The following is a 20,148-nucleotide window of genomic DNA, read 5'->3' as shown; positions in this document are numbered from 1 at the left end:
CAGTGATGTTTATTCGACACCAACAGAAGGGAAGACACGTGTCTGGTGCTTTCTTGACAAAGGAAATAGGAGACTAGACTCAACATTTCAAGCACTTATCACCAACAGGACAAGATAAGAGAAATACATAGAAAAGATATATGAGCCAAATTTTAGGATTATACTGCCAACCAACCAACTGATGCATCAATCAATGGTATCCAATGGTAACCTGCACCTGCTCAGTGCTGAGTACCAAGCAGGCTGAGTCAAGTGCAAGATCAGATTTGTAGAAGCTCATGTCCAGTCAGATCAAGGCCTGGGTGTGTCTCAGAACAAACAGGCTTCCCTGGGGTAGCTTCTCTTTGGGCAGAACCTCCCTCACCCTGGAGCTTTCTGGATTCTGGGTCACAGCAGGCCGAGGCTCCCTGGAGTAGGAATGAACTTCATTCAGACCAAGATGCTCATTCAATTCTCAGCCTCCTCTATCCAGTTCAGAGAAAGAACGTGAGAGAAAGAAGCCGAGAGGTCAGGGTGAAATGCAAGGATCAGAGGAAGAAGATAAGGAGGATTTGGGGAGAATTCACATAAGTGAGGGGTGATTTGAGAGGGAGGTGATTAGGGTTAGGGTTGGGGTTAGGGTTAGGACTGGGGGCTTGGCCAGGGCTACCTTGGCATATGTCACTTGCCACCCACTGACGTCCCCTCAGCAAGTTGCACGCCTTCTGTCTGGGACAGACATGGGCTCCCCTCTTGGGCTGGCTGACATTACTCCAACTCATAGCTATAGGCTATGTACAACTTCATGTCACTGAGCACAGAGGGGCTGGCTAGGAACTGGGAGGGATCAAGGAAAGCCCAACAGTTAAAGTAAACTGAAGTTTCTCTCATCACTTTCTTGGCCAAGAACCTGTAATGACTCCCCAGTGCCAACTGCAATCATACATTGTGGATTCTTATTCTAGTTCTGGAGAGTGATATAGAGTAGAAGGTAATGTGCACTTTACTCACAGTTCCTGGGTGAGGAACTTAGCCTGGGGTTACATTCTGTAGCCTCTCAGTCACTCACTTAGCCTAGGCCCCTCTGGAACTGATCTCAGCACGTTGCCCACAGGCTGCGGTCTCGCTGCCTGGAACTCGGGCTCCCATTCCTCTCTCTGTCTCCAGCGCCTTCCACCCCTTCTGCCCGTGAGAGTATCAGGATCCCTCACGACCAGGCCCAGACCTGATACTCTCCGCAGCCTCCTACCACGCTTGGACTCACGGGTCCTGCCTTTGCCTGGTTTGATACCCTATGTCTGCACTCGCATCAGACACGGCGATGCTCAGCATGCTGTTCTCAAGTTCTTGCCTTTCTCTCTAATTAAATGACAAATTCTTACTGCACCTTGTATTCCATGCTGCTGACCCGCCTTCCCCACAGGAACCCTCCCTATCACCATGCTCTAGGAGCGCATGCCTGGCTAATGCTTAATAAGGGCTGTCGTTTAATTTTGGGTGTAACCCTAAAGCCCACGTGTTATGGGCTTGGTCCCCAGCCCAAAGTGGGAACCTTCAGGAGGTGGGCCTAGTGGGAGGTCCTGGGTCACTGGGATGTGCCCTTGAAGGGGATAATGGGCAGCCAGTCTCTTTCTTTCTTTTTCACTTCGTGGCCACCACGAGTTAAGTGGCTTTGCTTCACTGCACACTCTCCACTGTACTGCGTTGCCAAAAGCAACAGGCCGTCTGCCTAGGGACTGAAATCTCTGCAATCACAATTTTAAAAATGTACCTTTCCTCTTTTTGAGTTGATGGCTTTGGGTATTTTGATACAGTGATGGAAAACTATCAAATATAACAACCAAAAATAAAACCCACTGACAACGGTTTGTCTTATGAAAAGGTTGTCATATTACCATCAGTATTCTTTGTATTAATTGGCATAGTCTCACATGATGTGGCAGCAGGCAGACCATGGCTATTATCTACCAAATTCCTTACTTAACTTGTACATGAGAAAACTGAAGCCCAGAGAGGTTAGCTATTTCTGAAAGATCACACAGCTCAAAATCCCATGTCTCCCACTTTCCAGCTTACTGCACCATTCCACACAATAACCACAGGAATAAGCCTGATTATGTACACTCTTCACTAACATGGATCTCCAGGAAGAAAGTTGGAATAATGAACGATGGTGGTTAGTTAGTTCCTACTGTTATATGCATCACAAGGGAATCAGAGCACTTGCAGTTATTTACCCAATGATATAATTCTAGTTCCTTTTTGCTAAGCAAATAACCAAAGCATTAAAATTTTCCAAACTCAAAAGCCATCTCAAATAAAAGATAACTGCCTGTCTCATCTCCAGTAAACCCTAGCCATCTACTTAGGAATTTCCTTTGAGGGGTTTTATGGTTTTTCCTAAAGAAGTTGTTTTTGATTTATGCTGATTGCATCTGACAGCCAGCATTGCTCTTAATAATAATCATAAACAAGTGAGACAAGGTCACCTAACCTGAAATGAGCTCCACTCCTCTGCCATATCCATCGTGGAGCCCTGGATCTGTGGCCGCAGATCACAAAGGTCTGATGCTCTGGGCACTCCATATTAAATCCCCTCTCCAGCACCTACCGTCACATTTTAATTTCATACCATTTTCTCCAAAGACCTTACCTACAAAGAGACCATCAGAGGACAGCAGCTGTGGAAGGACTTGGCCCTGAGCAAGGACATGTGTGGACCCTGCAGCCCCTCTCTGAGGGGCTGTTTGGCACATTTGTTTTTCTCACATTTTTTCCCTCCTCTGTACTCCACTATAACAGCCAAACCAATAAATTAAAGTCTTGAAAAGATAGTGAATGAAAATTCAAGGTGCTAAGTTAGAGAGAACTAACTAATGAAAACACTCTCTAACATGAAACACAGGTGACCATCTAGTAAATGTCACACAATCATCTGGATTTGAAGATCAACACTGGGTAGGTAGAAATAATGAGGTTTGTCAATCAAGTACTGGGGAGGCAGCGGATTTTTTCCCCTACAAAGATAGTAGCATAGATAAACTTTGTTATTTTTAGTGACTAATAGCAACATATTTCAAGGTTCTTGGCCCTAACAAAAGAACACAGCCGCTGTTTTGTTATATTGAGTAGCTTGTCACTTCCAACTTGTCTTATATGGGGTTCTGCTCCAAAGTCTGCTGCTGAGACTGAGCGGGGTGAAGCAGAGCACAGACCAAGTGCATCAGATGCTAAAACACACACCACTGGGAAATAAAGATGTCAAGGTGCTGACAGCCATGAAGTTTCCCAAACATGCTCAGAATGTAACATCCTCCTCGCCGTGTTCTGTGATCTGTGATGGGGTGGGGTGGGCCAGAGGGGCCGTGTACATCATGACATCGGGGGATGTAAAACAGCATGAATGTATGGTCCCTTAAGGGCCATTTCTTTGATTTGAGGAAGACGAAGTGTTCATGACATGCATTACAACCCAGTAATGTAAGAGTGCTTACATCTGGGTTGGAACATTCCAGAGCTGGAACTCACTGGTGGTAGAACAGGGAAAAGCAAGGCCAGAAGTCAAAGAAAAAGTCTGGGGAGCAGGTGCTGCAGATGCAGCTGGAGCAGTAGAAAAGGGACCCCACTTCTAAGCATCACCCCATCTTTTAATCCCAAATAGGTTGTTGGCACAATATTCTGCAGAGCAGTGGCTTCTGGAGAGCTGGGAATTCCACAGAAGGCTGGGGAGTGGCAGAGGACAGGCCACCTGCACTTCAGCCAAGACACCAAACTGCATTACATTTGGGGCTTGGCTTTTTTTTTTTTTTTTTTTTTTTTTTGGAATGATGTTTAGGCTAAAGAACGAGTGAGAACAATTTCTTTAGAAGTCACTGAAGAATAGAAATAATTCCAAGCAAAATTCTCGAGTACCTTAAGTTATTCTTGGTAGCTTGCTTCTGTTTCCCTGCTTCTGTCTCTCTTTCCTGTCGGTTCATCTCATCTATCCTGGGTAATACTTCTGCCCTCTTCTCCTTGTCCATCATAACTTACTGTCACAAGTCATCCTAAATTCCAATGAACATGCCAGTGCTTCTACATGAGTTCTGGAGTATGTGCCTTTTGACAGCAGATTCATGGACTCCCTCCAAAAGCATGCCAGCTGCCACAGTGGTGGTAGTGTACATGTGGGTCTATACCATGCAGCACTGTGTGTGGACAGGAGGGGAAGGGAAGCCCCTGTGGTTGGTGTGCATACCTGACTGTCCATGAGTGTCTCTGGGGTGGGAGTGGAGCAAGGCCTCTCCCACTGCACCTTCAATGAGACAAAGTGTGCTCCATCCCTGAGAGAGGCTCCAAGGTCTGGAGACCATCAGTTCCAAATCCAGGTTTCTGTAGTTATTAGGTCATTGGGCACCATGAGGTCAGGTTCCCTGACCTGATCCCTCAGAGGCTTCTAAAACATAATACAGTGCTTAAGCAAATAAGCCACAGCCCTGGGACCAGGTGAGGAGAAGCCATGGAGGAAGAGCCAGCTTCTGGCCCTGCATCCTGGATGCTCCTGGGCATCCACACACTGGGCTTCCCCCTGCTGCGGCTGAGGGACAGTTGCAGCCTCAAGGTACAATGATGCACACAGCAACAGAGGTTTTCACAGTGAAACCCTCTGTGGTTCTTCCCTAGCCAAGACCTACAGGTGGCAGGATACCGGGAAAGAGAGATGAGGCCTCAATCCCCAGGGCCCAGAAGTCCGCTCATCAGAGGGCAGGGCAGCAATGGGCCCCGCACGCACCACACCTGCCCTTTACCTCCCCGGGCTCTTCCCCAGCGCCTACCTGAATTGGACCGTTTCTTCGGGGTTTTCAGGCTCCTGCACCTGCCACCCACAGAGCTGCTGTTTTCGCTCATGGAGTCCTGGGCCGAGGACGCACTGCCGGTGGCCTCGCTGTCCCTCATCATGCTCTCGTAGCCACTGCTGCCACCGCTGTGGTAGAACAGGGCAGTCTTCCCCATGGCCGGCGGGAGCTCCCCGCTCAGCACGCTGCTGTTGTCACTGCCATGCCCGCTGCTGCAGCGGTGTGGCTTCCGGGGCGGAGTGATCTTGCTGTAGGGCGAGGGCAGCAGGTGCGCTGTGGCCGGCTTGTCCTCTGCAGGGGCCCCACTGCGCTCCTCCGCCTCGGGTCCAGCCCGCACTTGCAAGCCCCGGGCACCTGCGCTTCCCTGCAGCAGCTCAGAGATGCGCCCATTGACTGCTCTCAGGGGCAGTTTGGAAGCCAGTCCCGAGCTTCGGTTCCTGCTGAGCGACTGGGTGGACCAGGACATGTGCTTCCCGCTGGGGGGCAAGTTGGAGCTTTGGCCCACCGACTGTGGCAAAGACTTGGTGGAGAAGCTGAGGGTTTTGGTGGTGGGGGTGGACAGGCTGCGGGCCTTGGGGCTGGCCAGGAGGAGCTTGCTCACAGCTGAGATCTTGGACTGGCTGGCCTTGGGGGAGGCGCCTGCTGACTGGGCGGCGCTGCAGCTGGGTGGTGAGGCTCCTGCGCTGCTGCGGCCCAGGCTCCGTCCAGCGCGGGGCATGGTGCTGTCTTTGCCTGCGTGCAGTCGGGAGCTCATGGAGGACAGGCTCTCGGCCCTCTCCAGAGAGAGGCATTCGTAGTGGCTGACTGTTGTCCTGCCAAGAGAGTTGGTCCTGCTGGCCAGCTGCTCCAGCTTGGCACTGAAGAGCTTGCTGCTGCTACTGGCGTCCTTCATCTTGCTGCTAGGCTCATCGGGGAAGCTGGCCAAGAAGGTGGCTGGCTGGTTCAAGGGGCTGCTGGTGCTGCTGCTGCTGGCACTGTGCTGGGGGCTGGCCCGGTTCTTCTGGTCCAAGCTGGACTTGCGGACAGGGGGCAGAGGGGGAGTCCCTTTGGGCCGTGCAAGGACACAATGCTTGGGAGAAGCCACCTTGCGCTCCAGGGTTGCCTTAGAGGCCTGGGTGCCTGCTGCTGTACCCATGCCGTTGGTGTCAGCAGTGCAGTGGTAGAAAAGGCTGTCCAACTCCTCATGTCTACTGGCTTTCTGAAATGCCCTAGGAAGGCTGCTGGATTTCAGGCTTTTGCTGGAATGCATTGGGCTTTGGGCCACCAAACCAGGCAGGGCCATCTCACAGCCATCCACAACCCTCTTGAAGTTGTCAGTCACTGGGGAGGCAGATACCTCTCCACTGCTGCTGCTGAGCCTGTCGCCAGGGCTGGGTTTCCTATCCTGTTCTTGCTCTGGTCTGGTCTCAGGCTTAGTGGGGCCTGTGACCGTCTCATATCTAATCCCTTCTTCACTGGGAAAAGCATTCTCTTTTTTTACTTCCTCTTCTCGTTTTAGCCAGGGGTCCTCAAATTTCATTTCTTTCTTCACACTGGTTTCTTTACTCTCCTGGGTCTGGGCTGCTCTGGCAGCTGCTTTGGAGGTGGCAGTAGAAGCCTCAGACTCCTGTGCATTCCGAGGGCTCATGGCAATGCAGGGGTAAACTGTGATGTTGGTCTTCATGGGGATGTACCCTTCGCAACTGCTCAGATTGGCTGTATTGGAGATAGTGACCATGGCCTTGCCCAGTGTGGATATTTTGCAGCTTTTGATGGGGGTGGCTTTGTTGAAAGAGTCTTCCCCCACCTCAGACAGGATGAGCAGGTTGTCAGGGCCCGCCTTGGGCTTCTCTCTGCACACCACAGCGGTGTTCTGGATGCTGCTGACAAACTCCGAAGCCGGAGGTTCTGCCATGGCCTCCCCGTGCCCAAAACACGTCTGGGCTATGAAACTGTGGCACGATTGCTCGCCATCACTGCCGGCGCTCATCTCGCTCAGCCAGGAGCTGATGGAGGAACGCCTGCTGCCCGCCTCCCGGGCCTTCCCATCCAGGCTCAGCTTCGGAAGGGGCAAGAACTGTGTGATGCTCACCTCCGAGACGGGAGCCATGCTGGAGTAGCCCTCCAGATCCTCGCTGATGCTGCTGATGATGCTGACAGGCCGGGAGCCTGAGGCTAAGGCCTGCACAGAGCAGTCGCTGTTGAAGCTGATGATGCTGGTGGGGCGGCCGCTGTCCAGGACCCCGCTGATGGTCAGCTCCTCCACCAGCGTGAACACCAGCTCGTCCTCCCCGTTCAGCTCCAACGGCTGCTGCACGGTCACCATTGTGGTGCTCAGGATCTCCTTCTTGGAGTCTGGGGGAGATGCTGTCTGATGCTCATCCTCAACAGGGGTTTCTGGGAACCCCTCACTCCCAGCAGACATAGATTTCTTCAAAACCTGGGGGCTCATTCCAACTGGAGGGGTGCGTACCTCAGGCTGCAGCAAGGATTCGCTAGAGACCATGCCAGAATCCTTGCTCAAGGGTGGCAGTGGGGCGGAGGTCGGCAGGACCCCCTTCTGGGTGTACACTTTGCATCTCTGAGAAGGAGAGCTGGGGGGTTTGTACTCGGAGGTCTTGGACAGGCTGGCGATGCCCAGTCGTGGGGAGCCCATGGGCCTGGGCTTGCCCTCCATGAAGCCACAGGAGTTCAAGCTCTCTCGGCTGCTCTGGAGGCTGGGGCTCTGCACCAGCTGGGAAGCACCATGCTGGCCGCTGCTACCGGGGATGCTCCGGGGTGAGGCTGGGGTGGGGCTGCTGCTGCGTGCTGTGGCAGGCACAGGGGAGTGATTCCTTTGCATCTTACAGGCCGGGGTGTCTGTGCCTTCCCGATCAGTCGGCTGGCCATCTGACCCATTATCTTCCTTATCAGACTCAGAAAGTGAGTTCGCCCCAGCTGTGTAGCTTAACGAGGGGCATTTGCTTGCTTGCTCTGCTCCAAACTGGACGGGCAGCTCTTCAAAAGGAAACTTACTGGGCTCCTCGCTGCCATCAATGCAGTCTAGTCTCTCTTGCAGTTCAGCAAATGTGTTGCACTTCAAGCAGTCCCTTTCTGATTTGCTGGCCCCAGCCTCTCCTGCCTCTGTGGGCCGGCTGTCACCTCTCGTCTTCTGCAGGGCAGGCACAATGGGGACAAAGTCTGGGGGGCCCTCGTTGTCTGTGAGCTCCTTGTCGGAGAGGGCTGTGCCGTTAGGCCCGATGTAGATGACAGTGTCGCAAGACTGCTCGCTGCTGGAGGAGTAGTCGGGATCACTGGACAGGTGCGCGATGGGGAAGTCAGGGTCCACTGTGGCCCTGGTGTGGAAGGGTCTCAGCTGGGTGGGCCTACGCATTCGGCCTTCCTCACAGGAGCTTTCTCCACCAGAGGAGCTCGATGTGTACTATGAGGGAGAGAACAGTTAACGCGTGGCCCTTCTGACACTGCCCTCCCAGCGAGCCTGACATTCTGTGGCAAATGGTAGGAGCCAGTGACTCAACATGAGCTACTGGTTGGCTTCCTGCATTGGGACCATTACTCTGGTGGGCCAGCCAGAGTGCCCCAATGTTCCACATCATAGCTGCACGTGCCCAGGACAATCCTATGTGGCATACTGAGGAATCAGAAGCTGCTCAGTAGAGGAGATGATCCAGTCCCCTTTGGACCTCTCAAGGGCTATTCCTGAACACAACCAACAGAACAGTGGTTGCAAAGCCCTGTTTTATACCCCATCCTCCAATTAAAAAAACATAAAGGAGAAGGAAAGAAAAGCCCTCCTACATGTTAACAGCTGGCCCTGGACCTGAGTGGCCACAACCACCATGGTCCTCTCAAACATTCTTGCCATACTGCCACTGTCCTGGGTGTGCTTCTGGCAGAGGAAAGGAGCCTAGTGGTATCCAGCAGACTCGGTGTCAAGCAGAAACCATTGAATTAACATGGCAAGCCCAGTAGCCAGAAAATGACTCCTGGACATGGGGTAGGCAGTAGGGTCATGTGAGCAAGAAGCTAATAACCCTCGGTAGAGTCCACTCGCTGAAGGACACAGTCTTCATGTACGTGGGACCCAGGCAGGCAAAAGGAAAACTGAATAATATCCATCCCTCCAACAGTTTTCATCTCAAAATAGCAATCCATTTGTACTACCAAAAGCACACCAAACACTTCCTGTCAGGGGTCAGGCTGGATGCCCGGGGCCAGCAAAAGACCTGACTTTCTCCTGTGTCAGTTGGAAGGTTTCCCCGCCCCAGGTGGGTACCACAGCTGTGATGCTCTCTCACGCACCCCTGTGTTTGGGGATCAGCAATACGGATTGGCTCTAACTCAGTTCCAGGGCAAGGCTCTGAAAGCTCCTTTACCCCCTGAACCCACTGAGAGCTGCTTACCTTCGTCTTCTTTTTCTTCATCCTCAAGACCCTTGATGCGATCTGGATGGTAGACAGGGTTTCTGCATAGTTCCCGGCTGCGGCAGAGATGTGAGCGATCATGGTGGTGCGACAGTTCATGTTCCCCAGAGACTCCCGAAGCAGCATGGTGAGCTTGCTTTCTCTGCCAAACAAAGTGAATTAAGGCTGCATTAGTGGGCCATGCTTCATACTGGCTGTCAGGGTAGGACTTTAGGTCTGTATATGGCTATTTTGCTGTGGTTGGTATTTTTTTCTTCATTTTTTTTTTTTTTTTTTAATGGCACACCAATTAGCATCATTTTCCAGCATGGGAGCATAGGGCTATTTGTGGTTGGCAGCTGAGCAAGTGCTTCTAACTCCAAAGATGAAATTCATGCAAACACCTCCCTGGGCACTTTTGTCCTGGCCGTGATGGGGTGTTCCTGTGTGTCTGTGTGCATATGACATCGCACGTAATGAGGCCTGGGAATCGAAATGGGAAGAAGGGATCAGGAGAAAATGACTTTGTGACCAGTGACTCAGTGTGCTATCTGCATACATGGCCTTTCTGTGCAAGTTTGTGCACATAGGCAATCCCTGTAACAAAAAGAAGCTCCCTGCTGGGAACTTGTATTGAAGATCTATGTGTTATAATACATGCAACCACTTTATCCTCACTGTCTCTTAATTTCCATGTTTGCACCTAAGCACTGAAGGAAAAAGTATTTGTATTCCTGATAAGTGGAGAAACACAGACACAAGCCCAAATACTCACTTGTTCAGCAACTGAAAGAATTTTCTAGAAAGGCCTCCTCTGGGAACTTTGCAGTTACTGTGTGGAGCCAGTGTCCAGAGTGATGATAATGAGGCCCAGGGGTTTATAGATGGTGTTTCTGGACATTTTAAGAATTGTCCTGGAGGAATGGCTCAAGGTTTTTTCCATTCCTATACTAGCACTATGCTATCCTAGCATTTTTTTTCTGCCTTGCTTTTAAAAGGCCTCTGTTGACTCCATCAGCAGCATTTGTCCTCTCAACCACTGCCAAGTGTCATTTCATCTCTGAAGCATCCCCTGCCCCGAAGGCTGAGGCCTCCTTTGTGTCTCCCATGCCCTGTGTTCATATCTCTACGGTGTGTTTGTGATAACAGACGAGAGGAGTTCATCTGCATGTCTGAGTCCCCTGGGGAGGGACCGTGCAGTTCAGCAGACAGTGAGAGTTGCAGGCCACTGTCAACAGACAAGGGGCCGTTTCATACATGACCTGAATCCAGCTTCAGGGAGGAGAGACTGTGGTGTGATAGTTTTTCCTTCCCATCTGAGACCAATTAAGGTGTCCGTTCAGGGATGCTGAGCTCACCATGGCTCAGTACCAGGCAGTTTATAAATAAATATACCAGGGCTTTCCTTTAGCAAAATAATCAGTGACAAAAGTGGTGGAAGGAGCAATAAGGGAGGTGTGCGAGGTGGGGACCGGGGACTGGCTGTACACATTTAACTCCCTTCAAAGTGGATCCAGGATACATGTTGTGGACACAATGGGAAGGTTAAGTCTCATCCTGGAAAAGACAGTGAACCTGGGCCTTGTCTTCAATATGAGAAGACGGATTCCAAGATGGATTCTATTTGGGCTAGTTGTGATCATACAGATTCTATAAAATACCTGTGAATGCTGAATTAGTGAATAATTGCCCATGACTTTGGGGGACAATGCATGGTTTAGTGAGCCTCTGGTGAGGCACCCGTCACAACGGTTTCATCAGCCGGTCATTATGCAACCTCATTTCTTATGTGTTTCTGTTGAAAGATAATTTATTTAATATCTATTTCTTATAAGTAATAAAACATGCAGCATTACTTTATAATAAACACTAACCAAGAAGAGTTCAATAATTTCCTGAACTGGAGTAATATGACCATAAATTTCTTTGGCTTTCAGCCTCACGATAATACTGTCTGCTACAGATTTTTTTTCCTTAACTGTTCATCATCACATGAATCTACAGATTCAGCTACTTTTTTAAAAAATCATTTCTATAGCTTCATCATGTACTATAGATATTATCTTAGTACTTTCTGGAATGGCCTCACATATAGGAGTTTCCTCTTCCTTTTTCTGAATGTACTGTAGTATTGATGCATTAATAATGAACTTGCAGCCAACGGCACTGTAACTCAGGCTTGAGCGAAGCTTAATTAACATTTGTGTTTTCTCCACAAGGCACATCACAACATTTGTGCCCTTCATTACATTAGACAACACATCAGCACCATGCACGGGGATCATTTAAAACAGTGAAATCACCAACGAAAACACAAAAATGCAAAACAAAACAAAAACCATGTAGCACTACATAGACCCGGAAAGCACACTTGTTTACAATAGGAGAGCGGATGTAAGAAGGCAGAGGCACCTTGCTCCATCGCAATGGGGAACATGTGTGTCAGAGACTCAAGGTCTCCACCACTCTGCAAATCCTGAAATGATTTGGAGTATTGTTCAGGGATTACTCTTATGGTTTGGATGTGAGGTGTCCCCCAAAAGCTCACATGTGGGACAATGCAGAAAGGTTCAGATGAGAAATGATTGGGTTATTAGGGTCTTAACCCAATCAGTGAATTAATCCCCTGGTAGGAATTAACTGAGTGGTAACTGCAGTACTAGGGTGTGGCTGGAGGAGGTGGGAATTGGAGGGTGGCTTTGGGGTATACATCTGCATCTGGCCAGTGGAGGCTCTCTGCTTCCTGACTATCATGTGAGCTGCTTTCCTCTGCCACACTCTTCTGCCATGATGTTCAGCCTCACCTGGAGCCCAGAGGAATGGTGCTGGACTTCTATGGACTGAGACCTCTAAAACTGAGTTCTCAAATAAATCTGCCTTCTACAGTTGTCCTGGTTGGTCCTTTTTAGTCACAGCAGCAAAGAATCTGACTAAAACAATTACAAAGAAATTTTATCAAGTAGGAAAATTTGCAACTACAGAATCTACAAATGATGGTGGCTGACTATATTATTATTAAATGTCATAATATAGCTGAAGGCCTGCTCCTCTGTCTCTCCAGGTAAGTCTCCAGGGAAAGATACCAAAGTTGGAATGAAAAGATATGTTACTCTGTCCACCTGCTTGCCCTGCCTGTTCCACAGCATCCCCGTCCATGATACGATGATATAGATAAATGTTTCTTCCTATTTTTTTTATCCCCACATTGTTGGAGAAGCCATGACATATGCATTGCTTGGCAACCAGCATTTTCACTCTCCTTGTTGAAAGAGAGACAGTAAAAGTGCCAGCAAGACTTTTCGAATGGGCCAATCCAGACCCTAAGACATGTCCTTAGCGGGTAAAATATGGTGGACAGAAAACCTTGGCTTTTTCAACCTCGGGATGATCCTTTAAAGTGGAACAAAAATCAGCAAGTGAGTGAGACGGGCAGGTGGAAGAAGGGGCAGGGTACCAAAGGTGGCCAACTGTAAGCCGAACTCTGCATTTTGGGGAGAGAACTCCAGAGGTTCCAGAGAGTTTGTATGGTCAGCACAATCTCAGTTCACACCTTCGTATCAATGCTGAAGTGAGAGGAAGCGGGGGCAGAGCTGCTGGTCAGTCTTGCCCCAGTGTCAGGCTGGATAGAGGGAGGGAGAGTCTTGGGGTCATGTGAGAGGGTCCCTGGTTGTGGAGGCAGGAGCAAGAAGGGACTGGTTATGAAGCCGAGCTGACTGGGATCTGGGGAAGGACAGGCTGTTCCTTTAAGTTTCTATGTTTTATGGACACACATTCCACCTCCTGCCCAACCTGACCACATATGCCTGTAAAAGTAATAAAAAAAAATCTTGCTATTCAAAATAAGTCCACCCTTTCATTGGCCATCACAAAAAGGACAGAAAAATAACATGATGCTGAACATGTTTTGTTTAATTTTATTTATTTTATTTTGTGTACTGGGGATCAAACCCAGGGCCTCACACATGCTAGGCATGTTCCTTCCCTCTGACTTACCATCTTGGAGCCCAACTGCTGCTACAGTCTATCTTGGGGGGACCAACTTCATGAAGCCACTCTACTCATCCTTCCTAGTCACTGTTGTGCCCTGATCCTCAGGATCTGAGCTTAGAGCCCTGCCTCCAGGGAAATGGTCCCTTGACCAACACAGCAGTCATGCTCCCAGCACCAAAGCTGAAGCAGTGTCCTGCCCCACCCTGCCAGGGAATCCCTGATTTGACCTCCCAGGGAAGTAATGCTGTGCCTGAAACCTGAGCAGAAACGGCAGGGCACTCCCTGCCCCAGGGAACCAGTGCCTTGCTGAGCCAAGCAGCTGCCCCTCCTAGGGCTGAGCTGACATGGCACCCCATGCCCCATTGAAACAGAGTATTGGGTGAGCTGTATGATCTGTCCTCCTGGCCAGACAGCTGGATCCAGGCCAGACAGCTGTAGCACTTTGCTTCTCTGGAACTGGACTAGAACCCTGAGGTCTGAGCTGGGGAGCCACTTCTGCCTTGCTGGGGAGTAGTCTTCACTACATTAATCCTTGTCCCCCAGGGTCCAAACCACAGCTATGCTTCACTATTCCTGGGTCCTTGATGCCACTGGAAATATGCCATGTCTCACAATTTCAAGGGTCCAGTGTCATCTTACTGGGGCCCTCATCTCCTGGGATCAGAATTGCTGATGTGCCCTATCGGTTCTGGTTCTCAAATCATAGCTGATCCCTGTTTTCTAGTGTCCAAACCTCCAAAGAACCCCATCTTTTCTGGAGGCTGGACAGTGTTGTACCCTGACTTCAAGGTCAGAATCACAACTAAAACCCAGTTCCCTTGATCCAAGCAGCTGTGGTGTGCTTCAGAGTCAGCTGTGCAGGTAATCTGCATCCAGCTGTGTCTTGAAAAGTGAACCTGGAACCAAAGTCCCAGGTGTCACTGGAGGTTTGTGAGACTCTGAGCCCAGAACCATGACACTATAGATGCTGTGAGTACCTGGACACTGGGTAGTACCAGTACTGGGTAGTGCCAGACCCAATGCCCAAACTCAGCATTGTAGGGAAAATGAGAACAGGAAGACCCCCCAAAAGCTTTCATTACTGAGGATTTTTTCAACAGTATTCACTGTCACAAACTCCATCAGCATAGGCCATTGAAGCATCCACAGGCAGCACTGACATTGACCACAGCCAAGAATCTGCATGGAAGCTATACCATTGTATACAGGCAGAACCACAGCCACTATACCCTTCCCAGCCAGCACCCTACAACCTTATCTACAGGTGAAAGTCTTTCCCTACATAATTCACTCTGTGAAGTTTGGAAGAGATGATCATTCTGTCAGATGTACAGACATCAATGCAGGAACAAAGAAACAGAAAAAGCAAGAAAACACGATACTACCAAAGGAACCACATGATTCCCAGTAACTAACCCTGAAGAAAAGGAAATTTATGGACTGCTTTAAACGGAACTCAAGATAATACTTTAAGGAAACTCTGCAAGATATAAGAGAATACAGACAGACAACTTAGTGAAATCAGGAAAACAACTCATGATTTGAAATGAAAAATTCAGCAAAGAGATATCATTAAAAGAACCTATCTTTAGAAATTACTTAGGGGAAAAAAGAATGAAAAAAGTAAACACCGGTGACAAGAACTATGGGATGCCATTAAATGAACAAACATTCTCATTATGGGAATTCCAGAAGAACACAGAGAATGGGACAAAAGATTTATTTAACAAAATAATTGCTGAAAAATTCCTAAGTCCTGGGAGAGAAAATGGATATTCAGATCCATTAGCTCAAAGGTTCCCCAAAAGATTCAACTCAAAGATGTCCTCTGCAAGACACATTATATTCAAACTAGTAGAGAGTTTAAAAAGCAGCAAAAACATCAAGTCACATATAAAGGGATCTCTTATATCATTAGACATAGGCTTTCAATGGATTTGTTGGCAGAAACCTTGCAGGGTAGGAGAGAATGGGAATGCCATATTCCAAGTGCTGAAAGAAAAACCCACCACCCAAGAATAGTATATTCAACAAAACTGACCTTCAAAAAAAGAAGTATATTCTTTCTCAGACAAGCAAAAGCTGAGTGAGGTCTACTATTAGACCTGCCTTACAAGAAATGGTTATAGGAGTTCTTCAAGCAGAAAATAAAGGATGCTAATTACTAACATAAAAGCATATGAAAGGATAAAATTTTACTGGTAAGGTAAATATATAATCCAGTTCAGAATAATCTAACACTATAATAGTGGTGTGTAAGTAATGTATAGCTCTAGTATGAATGCTATAATTCAAAACAGTTAAAAACTATACCTATAATAAGTTGTTAATACACATGATAAGAATTATGATATCAAAAATATATCTGAGAGAAAGATCTAGAATTTTTGTATGCAACTGAAGTTGTTATCAGTTTAAAATAGTTTATTATGACTATAAGATATTTTATATATTTGTTTTTTGGTAACCAAAAAACAAAAATCTATAGCAGATATACAGTAAAGAGGAAGAAACAGAGCTGGGGAGTGGTTCTGTGATAGAGCACTTGCCTAGAATGTGCAAGATGCTAGGTTTGAAACCTGACATCACAGAAAAAAAAAGGAAGAAATAAAAATAACACTGTAGGAAATCACCAAATCATAAAGGGTCAACAACAAAGGAGGAAGAAAGGACCAATGTATCTATAAAACAATGAGAAAATAATGGATAAATGGAAGCTGTCCTTCCCTATCAGTAATTACTTTGAATGCAAATGAATGAAATTGTGCAATAAAAGACAGAATAACTAAATGGAGTCAAAGGAAGAGTGACTGAATGGAGTCAAAGGAAACACGATCCAACAGTATGCTGTCTTTAAGAAACCCACTTTAGTTTTATGGCACACATGGAATTTTAAAGATAAAGACATGGAATAGGATATTCCAAGCAAATAGTAACCCAAATAGAGCAGAGATAACTATACTTATGTCAGGTAAATTAGACTTCCAGTCAAAAACTGTCATAAGAGATGATGAAGGTAATTATTTCATGATAAATGACTCAATTCAGCAAAAGAACATATCAGTTATAAATACATATTTACCAAAATCAGAGCACCTGAATACATAAAGCAAATATTAAAGGACATGAAAGGAGAAACATATAGCAATATGAAAACAGCAGGAATTTCAATCTTCCACTTCCAACGATGGAAGAAAATTAATAAGGAGCACTGGTACACTCTTACATTGCTGGTGGGGCTGCAAATTAGTGCAGCCACTCTGGAAAGCAGTGTGGAGATTCCTTAGAAAACTTGGAATGGAAACACCATTTGACCCAGCTCTCCCACTCCTTGGCCTATACCCAAAGGACTTAAAATCAGCATATTACAGAGATACAGCCACATCAATGTTCATAGCTGCTCAGTTCACAATAGCCAGATTGTGGAACCAACCTAGATGTCCTTCAATTGATGAATGGATAAAGAAAATGTGGTATATATATACAATGGAATATTACTCAGCCATAAAGAACGATAAAATTATGGCATTTGCAGGCAAATGGATGAAACTGGAGAATATCATGCTAAGTGAGATAAGCCAATCTCAAAAAACCAAAGGAAGAATGATATCGCTAATAAGTGGATGATGACACATAATGGGGGGTGGGAAGGGTTAGTGTTGGGGTTGGAGTTGGGTTTAGGGAGGGGGGCAGGAATGGAGGAAGGAAGGACTGTATAGATGGAGGGGAAGGGTGGGAGGGGAGGGGGGAAGGGAAAAAATGGCAGAATGAATCAAACAACATTACCCTATGTAAATTTATGATTACACAAATGGTATGCCTTTACGCCATGTACAGACAGAGAAACAACATGTATCCCATTTGTTTACAATAAAAAGAAAAAAAAATGTCATTCTCAAAAAAAAAAAAAAAAAAGGAGCACTGGAATTGAATTGCACTTTAGGAAAAGTGAACCTAACAGCATCCAATAATAGCAGAATTCACATTATTCTCTAGTGTACATGGGACATCCCCAGGATAGATCATATGGCAGGCCACAGACAAGTCTTAACAAATTTAAGAAAACTGAAATCATAACAAGTATCATTTCTGTATGAAACTATAAAGCAGTAACACAGGAAATTTTGGAAAATTCATAGACATATATGCCAACAAATTTGATCACCTAAAGGAAAGAAAACTTTCCAAGGTTAAAGCAGGAAAGTCTGAACAAATCAATAACAAAAGTGATTGAGGTAGTCACTTCAGTCGCCTTGACACCTAAACCAGACAAAGACACCACAAGAAGGAAAAGCTATAGGCCAACATACCTGATGAACATTGTTGCAAAAATCTTCAATAAAGTATTAGCAAATCAATTTGATACTACAAATTGTATATCACAAATCAAGAGGGATTTATCCCTAGAATGCAAGGTTGGTTTAAAATATACAAACCAATCACTGTGATACATTACATTAATAGAAAGACAGAACCCACATTAGTATCTCAACTGACACAGAAAAAGCATTTGACAAAGTTCTACATCTTTTTTTTAAGTAAAAACTATTCAACAGTTTAGGATAAAAAGAAAGTACTCAATACGATGAAGGCCATTTATGAAAAAAAAAAAAAATACTGCTAAGTGTCATAATCAATGAGGAAAGTTTTCACATGTTGTACAAGGGAAGGATGCCTACTTTTCCCACTTCTATTAAACATAGTTCTGGTAGTACTTGCAAAAGCAATCAGACAAGAAAAAGAAAGAAATAAAAGAAAACAGAAAAGGGATCCACATCTGAAAGGAAGAAGTACAAATATTTCTATTTGCAGATAAAATGATCTCATATGTAGAAAACAAGAAAGACTACACCAAAAACAAGATAAAACAAACAACCCAAAAAACTATTGGGACTACTAAATGAATTCATAAAGTTTCAGAATATAAAATCAACATACAAACTCTGTGGCATTTATATACCCAAATAATGACCTCCCCAAAAAGAAATAAAAAAAAATTTAGAGATAAGTTTAACCAAGGAGGTAAAAGCCCTCTACACTCAAAACTATAAAACACTAATGAAAGAAACAGAAGAGAACACAGATAAATGGGAAGAGACAGCATAGAATTATGCTCATGGATCCAAAGAAGGCAGCTAAAATGTCCATATGACCTAAAGCAATATACAGATTCAATTCAATATCTATCAAAATTCCAATGTTATTCTTCACAGAAATAGAAAAAAAATAATACTGTGATTTTTATTGGATCACAAAAGACCTTGAATAGTCAAGCAATTCTGAGAAAGGAAAACAGAGTTGGAGGTATTCCACTTTCTGGTTTAAAATTCTATAACAATAAGCTATAGTAATCAAAATGCTATTGTACTGGCGTAAAAACAGACACACAGACTGTGGAACAGAATAGAGAGCACCAAATAAATCCAAACATATATGGTCAACTAATTAATTTTTGAAAAGACACTAAGAGAACACAATGAGGGGAGGAGATAATCTCTTCAATAAATGGTGCTGAAAAACCTGGATTTCACATTTAAAGAATGAAATTGGACACTAATACCACACACAAAAATCAACTTAAAATGAATAAAGACCTAATGTAGCACCTGAAATCATAAAACTTCTAGAAGGAAATAGGGAAAAATCTCCTTGACATTGGCCTTGGCAGTGATTTTTTGAATATCACACCAAATGCTCAGGTTACAAAAGCAAAAATTACCAAACTGAAATGCTTCTGCACAGCAAGGGAAACGACCAACAAAATGAAAAGGAAAAATAGGAAAAATATTTACAAATCATATATCTGATAAGGACTTAATACCAAAATTTATAAGAACTCATGCAACTCAGTAGCAAGAAAACATATAGCTCAATCAAAAAATGGGCAAAGGAGATGAATGCAGTGGCATACACCTGTAATCCCAGTGTCTCAGAAGTTCAAAGCCAGTCTCAGCAATTTAGCGAGGCCATAAGCAACTTAGCAAGACCCTTTCTCAAAATAAAACATAAAAAGGCCTAGGGATGTGGCTAGGTTAAGCACTCTTGGGTTCAATCCCTGGTTAAAAAAAAAAAAAATAGGGCAAAGGACCTGAGCAGACATTTCTTCAAAGATAACATACAAATGGCTAACAGGCTACTGTGTTATATCTCATATTTGTTTGGAAAGCTGTTAGCAAAAGAAGAAATATCAAGTGCTTGTAAGACTGTGGAAAAAGAGGATCCTCCTACACTGTTGATAGGAATGTAGACTGATGGAAACTAGTATGGGGCTCCTAAAAAATTGAAATAATTACCATATGACCCAGAATCTCTCTTCTGGGTATATACCAGGAAATTAAATCACCACTTTGTAAAGATATCCTCACTCCTATGTCCGTTGCAACATTATTTGCAATACTCAAGATACAGGAACAATTTAGGTGTCTTGTCAATAAAACAATAAAGAAACTATGGCATTCTTACACAATGGAATATTACTCCTTAAAATGGAGGCAATCCTGCCATTTGCTACAACATGGATGGAGCAGAGGACATCATGCTAAATGAAATAAGCCAGACATGGAAATAAAATATTGCTTGTATATGGAGTCTAAAAGTCAAAGGTACACAGAAAGAGTAGAACAGTGATACCAGGAAAGGGGGTGGGTGGGTGGGTGAGAGAAGGGTATAAGGTAGCAGAGATGTAGGTATGAACAAGTCTAAAGATTTAATGTACAACATGAGGATGATAGTTAAAAACAGTGCACTACATTCAGGATTTTTACTAAATGAGTAGATTATAGTTGCTCCTGCTCTGGGAGGTAGGGGTGGGAGAATGGGTAACTGTGAGATGATAGATGTTAATGTGTTTCACTGTAATAACCACTGATATGTTTGTTTGTTTATTTATTATCAATTTCATAACACCATGATGTATACCTTAAATATACACAATAACATTTATTTTTAAAGCTAATAAAGGA

At 45.5% G+C, this 20,148-nt stretch overlaps 1 protein-coding gene across 2 annotated transcripts in view; it reads right to left on the bottom strand.

Moving 5' to 3' along the window:
- Nucleotides 1-20,148, bottom strand: part of Kif26b (kinesin family member 26B) — a 500,968-nt gene that overhangs the window by 20,261 nt on the left and 460,559 nt on the right. For both annotated transcript variants that reach the window (XM_047521119.1, XM_047521120.1), the window contains 2 exons: nucleotides 9,197-9,359; nucleotides 4,794-8,214 (listed from right to left, as the gene is read on the bottom strand). In XM_047521119.1, coding sequence (XP_047377075.1) covers nucleotides 4,794-8,214; nucleotides 9,197-9,359 — 3,584 coding nt within the window. The remainder of the gene's footprint in view (nucleotides 1-4,793; nucleotides 8,215-9,196; nucleotides 9,360-20,148) is intronic.

The sequence above is a fragment of the Sciurus carolinensis genome, chromosome 12 (genome assembly GCF_902686445.1).
Source record: "Sciurus carolinensis chromosome 12, mSciCar1.2, whole genome shotgun sequence".
In the NCBI taxonomy this organism is placed as follows: domain Eukaryota; kingdom Metazoa; phylum Chordata; class Mammalia; order Rodentia; family Sciuridae; genus Sciurus; species Sciurus carolinensis.
The sequence above is the reverse complement of the archived record's forward strand: the minus strand, read 5'-3'. Positions and strand labels throughout refer to the sequence as shown.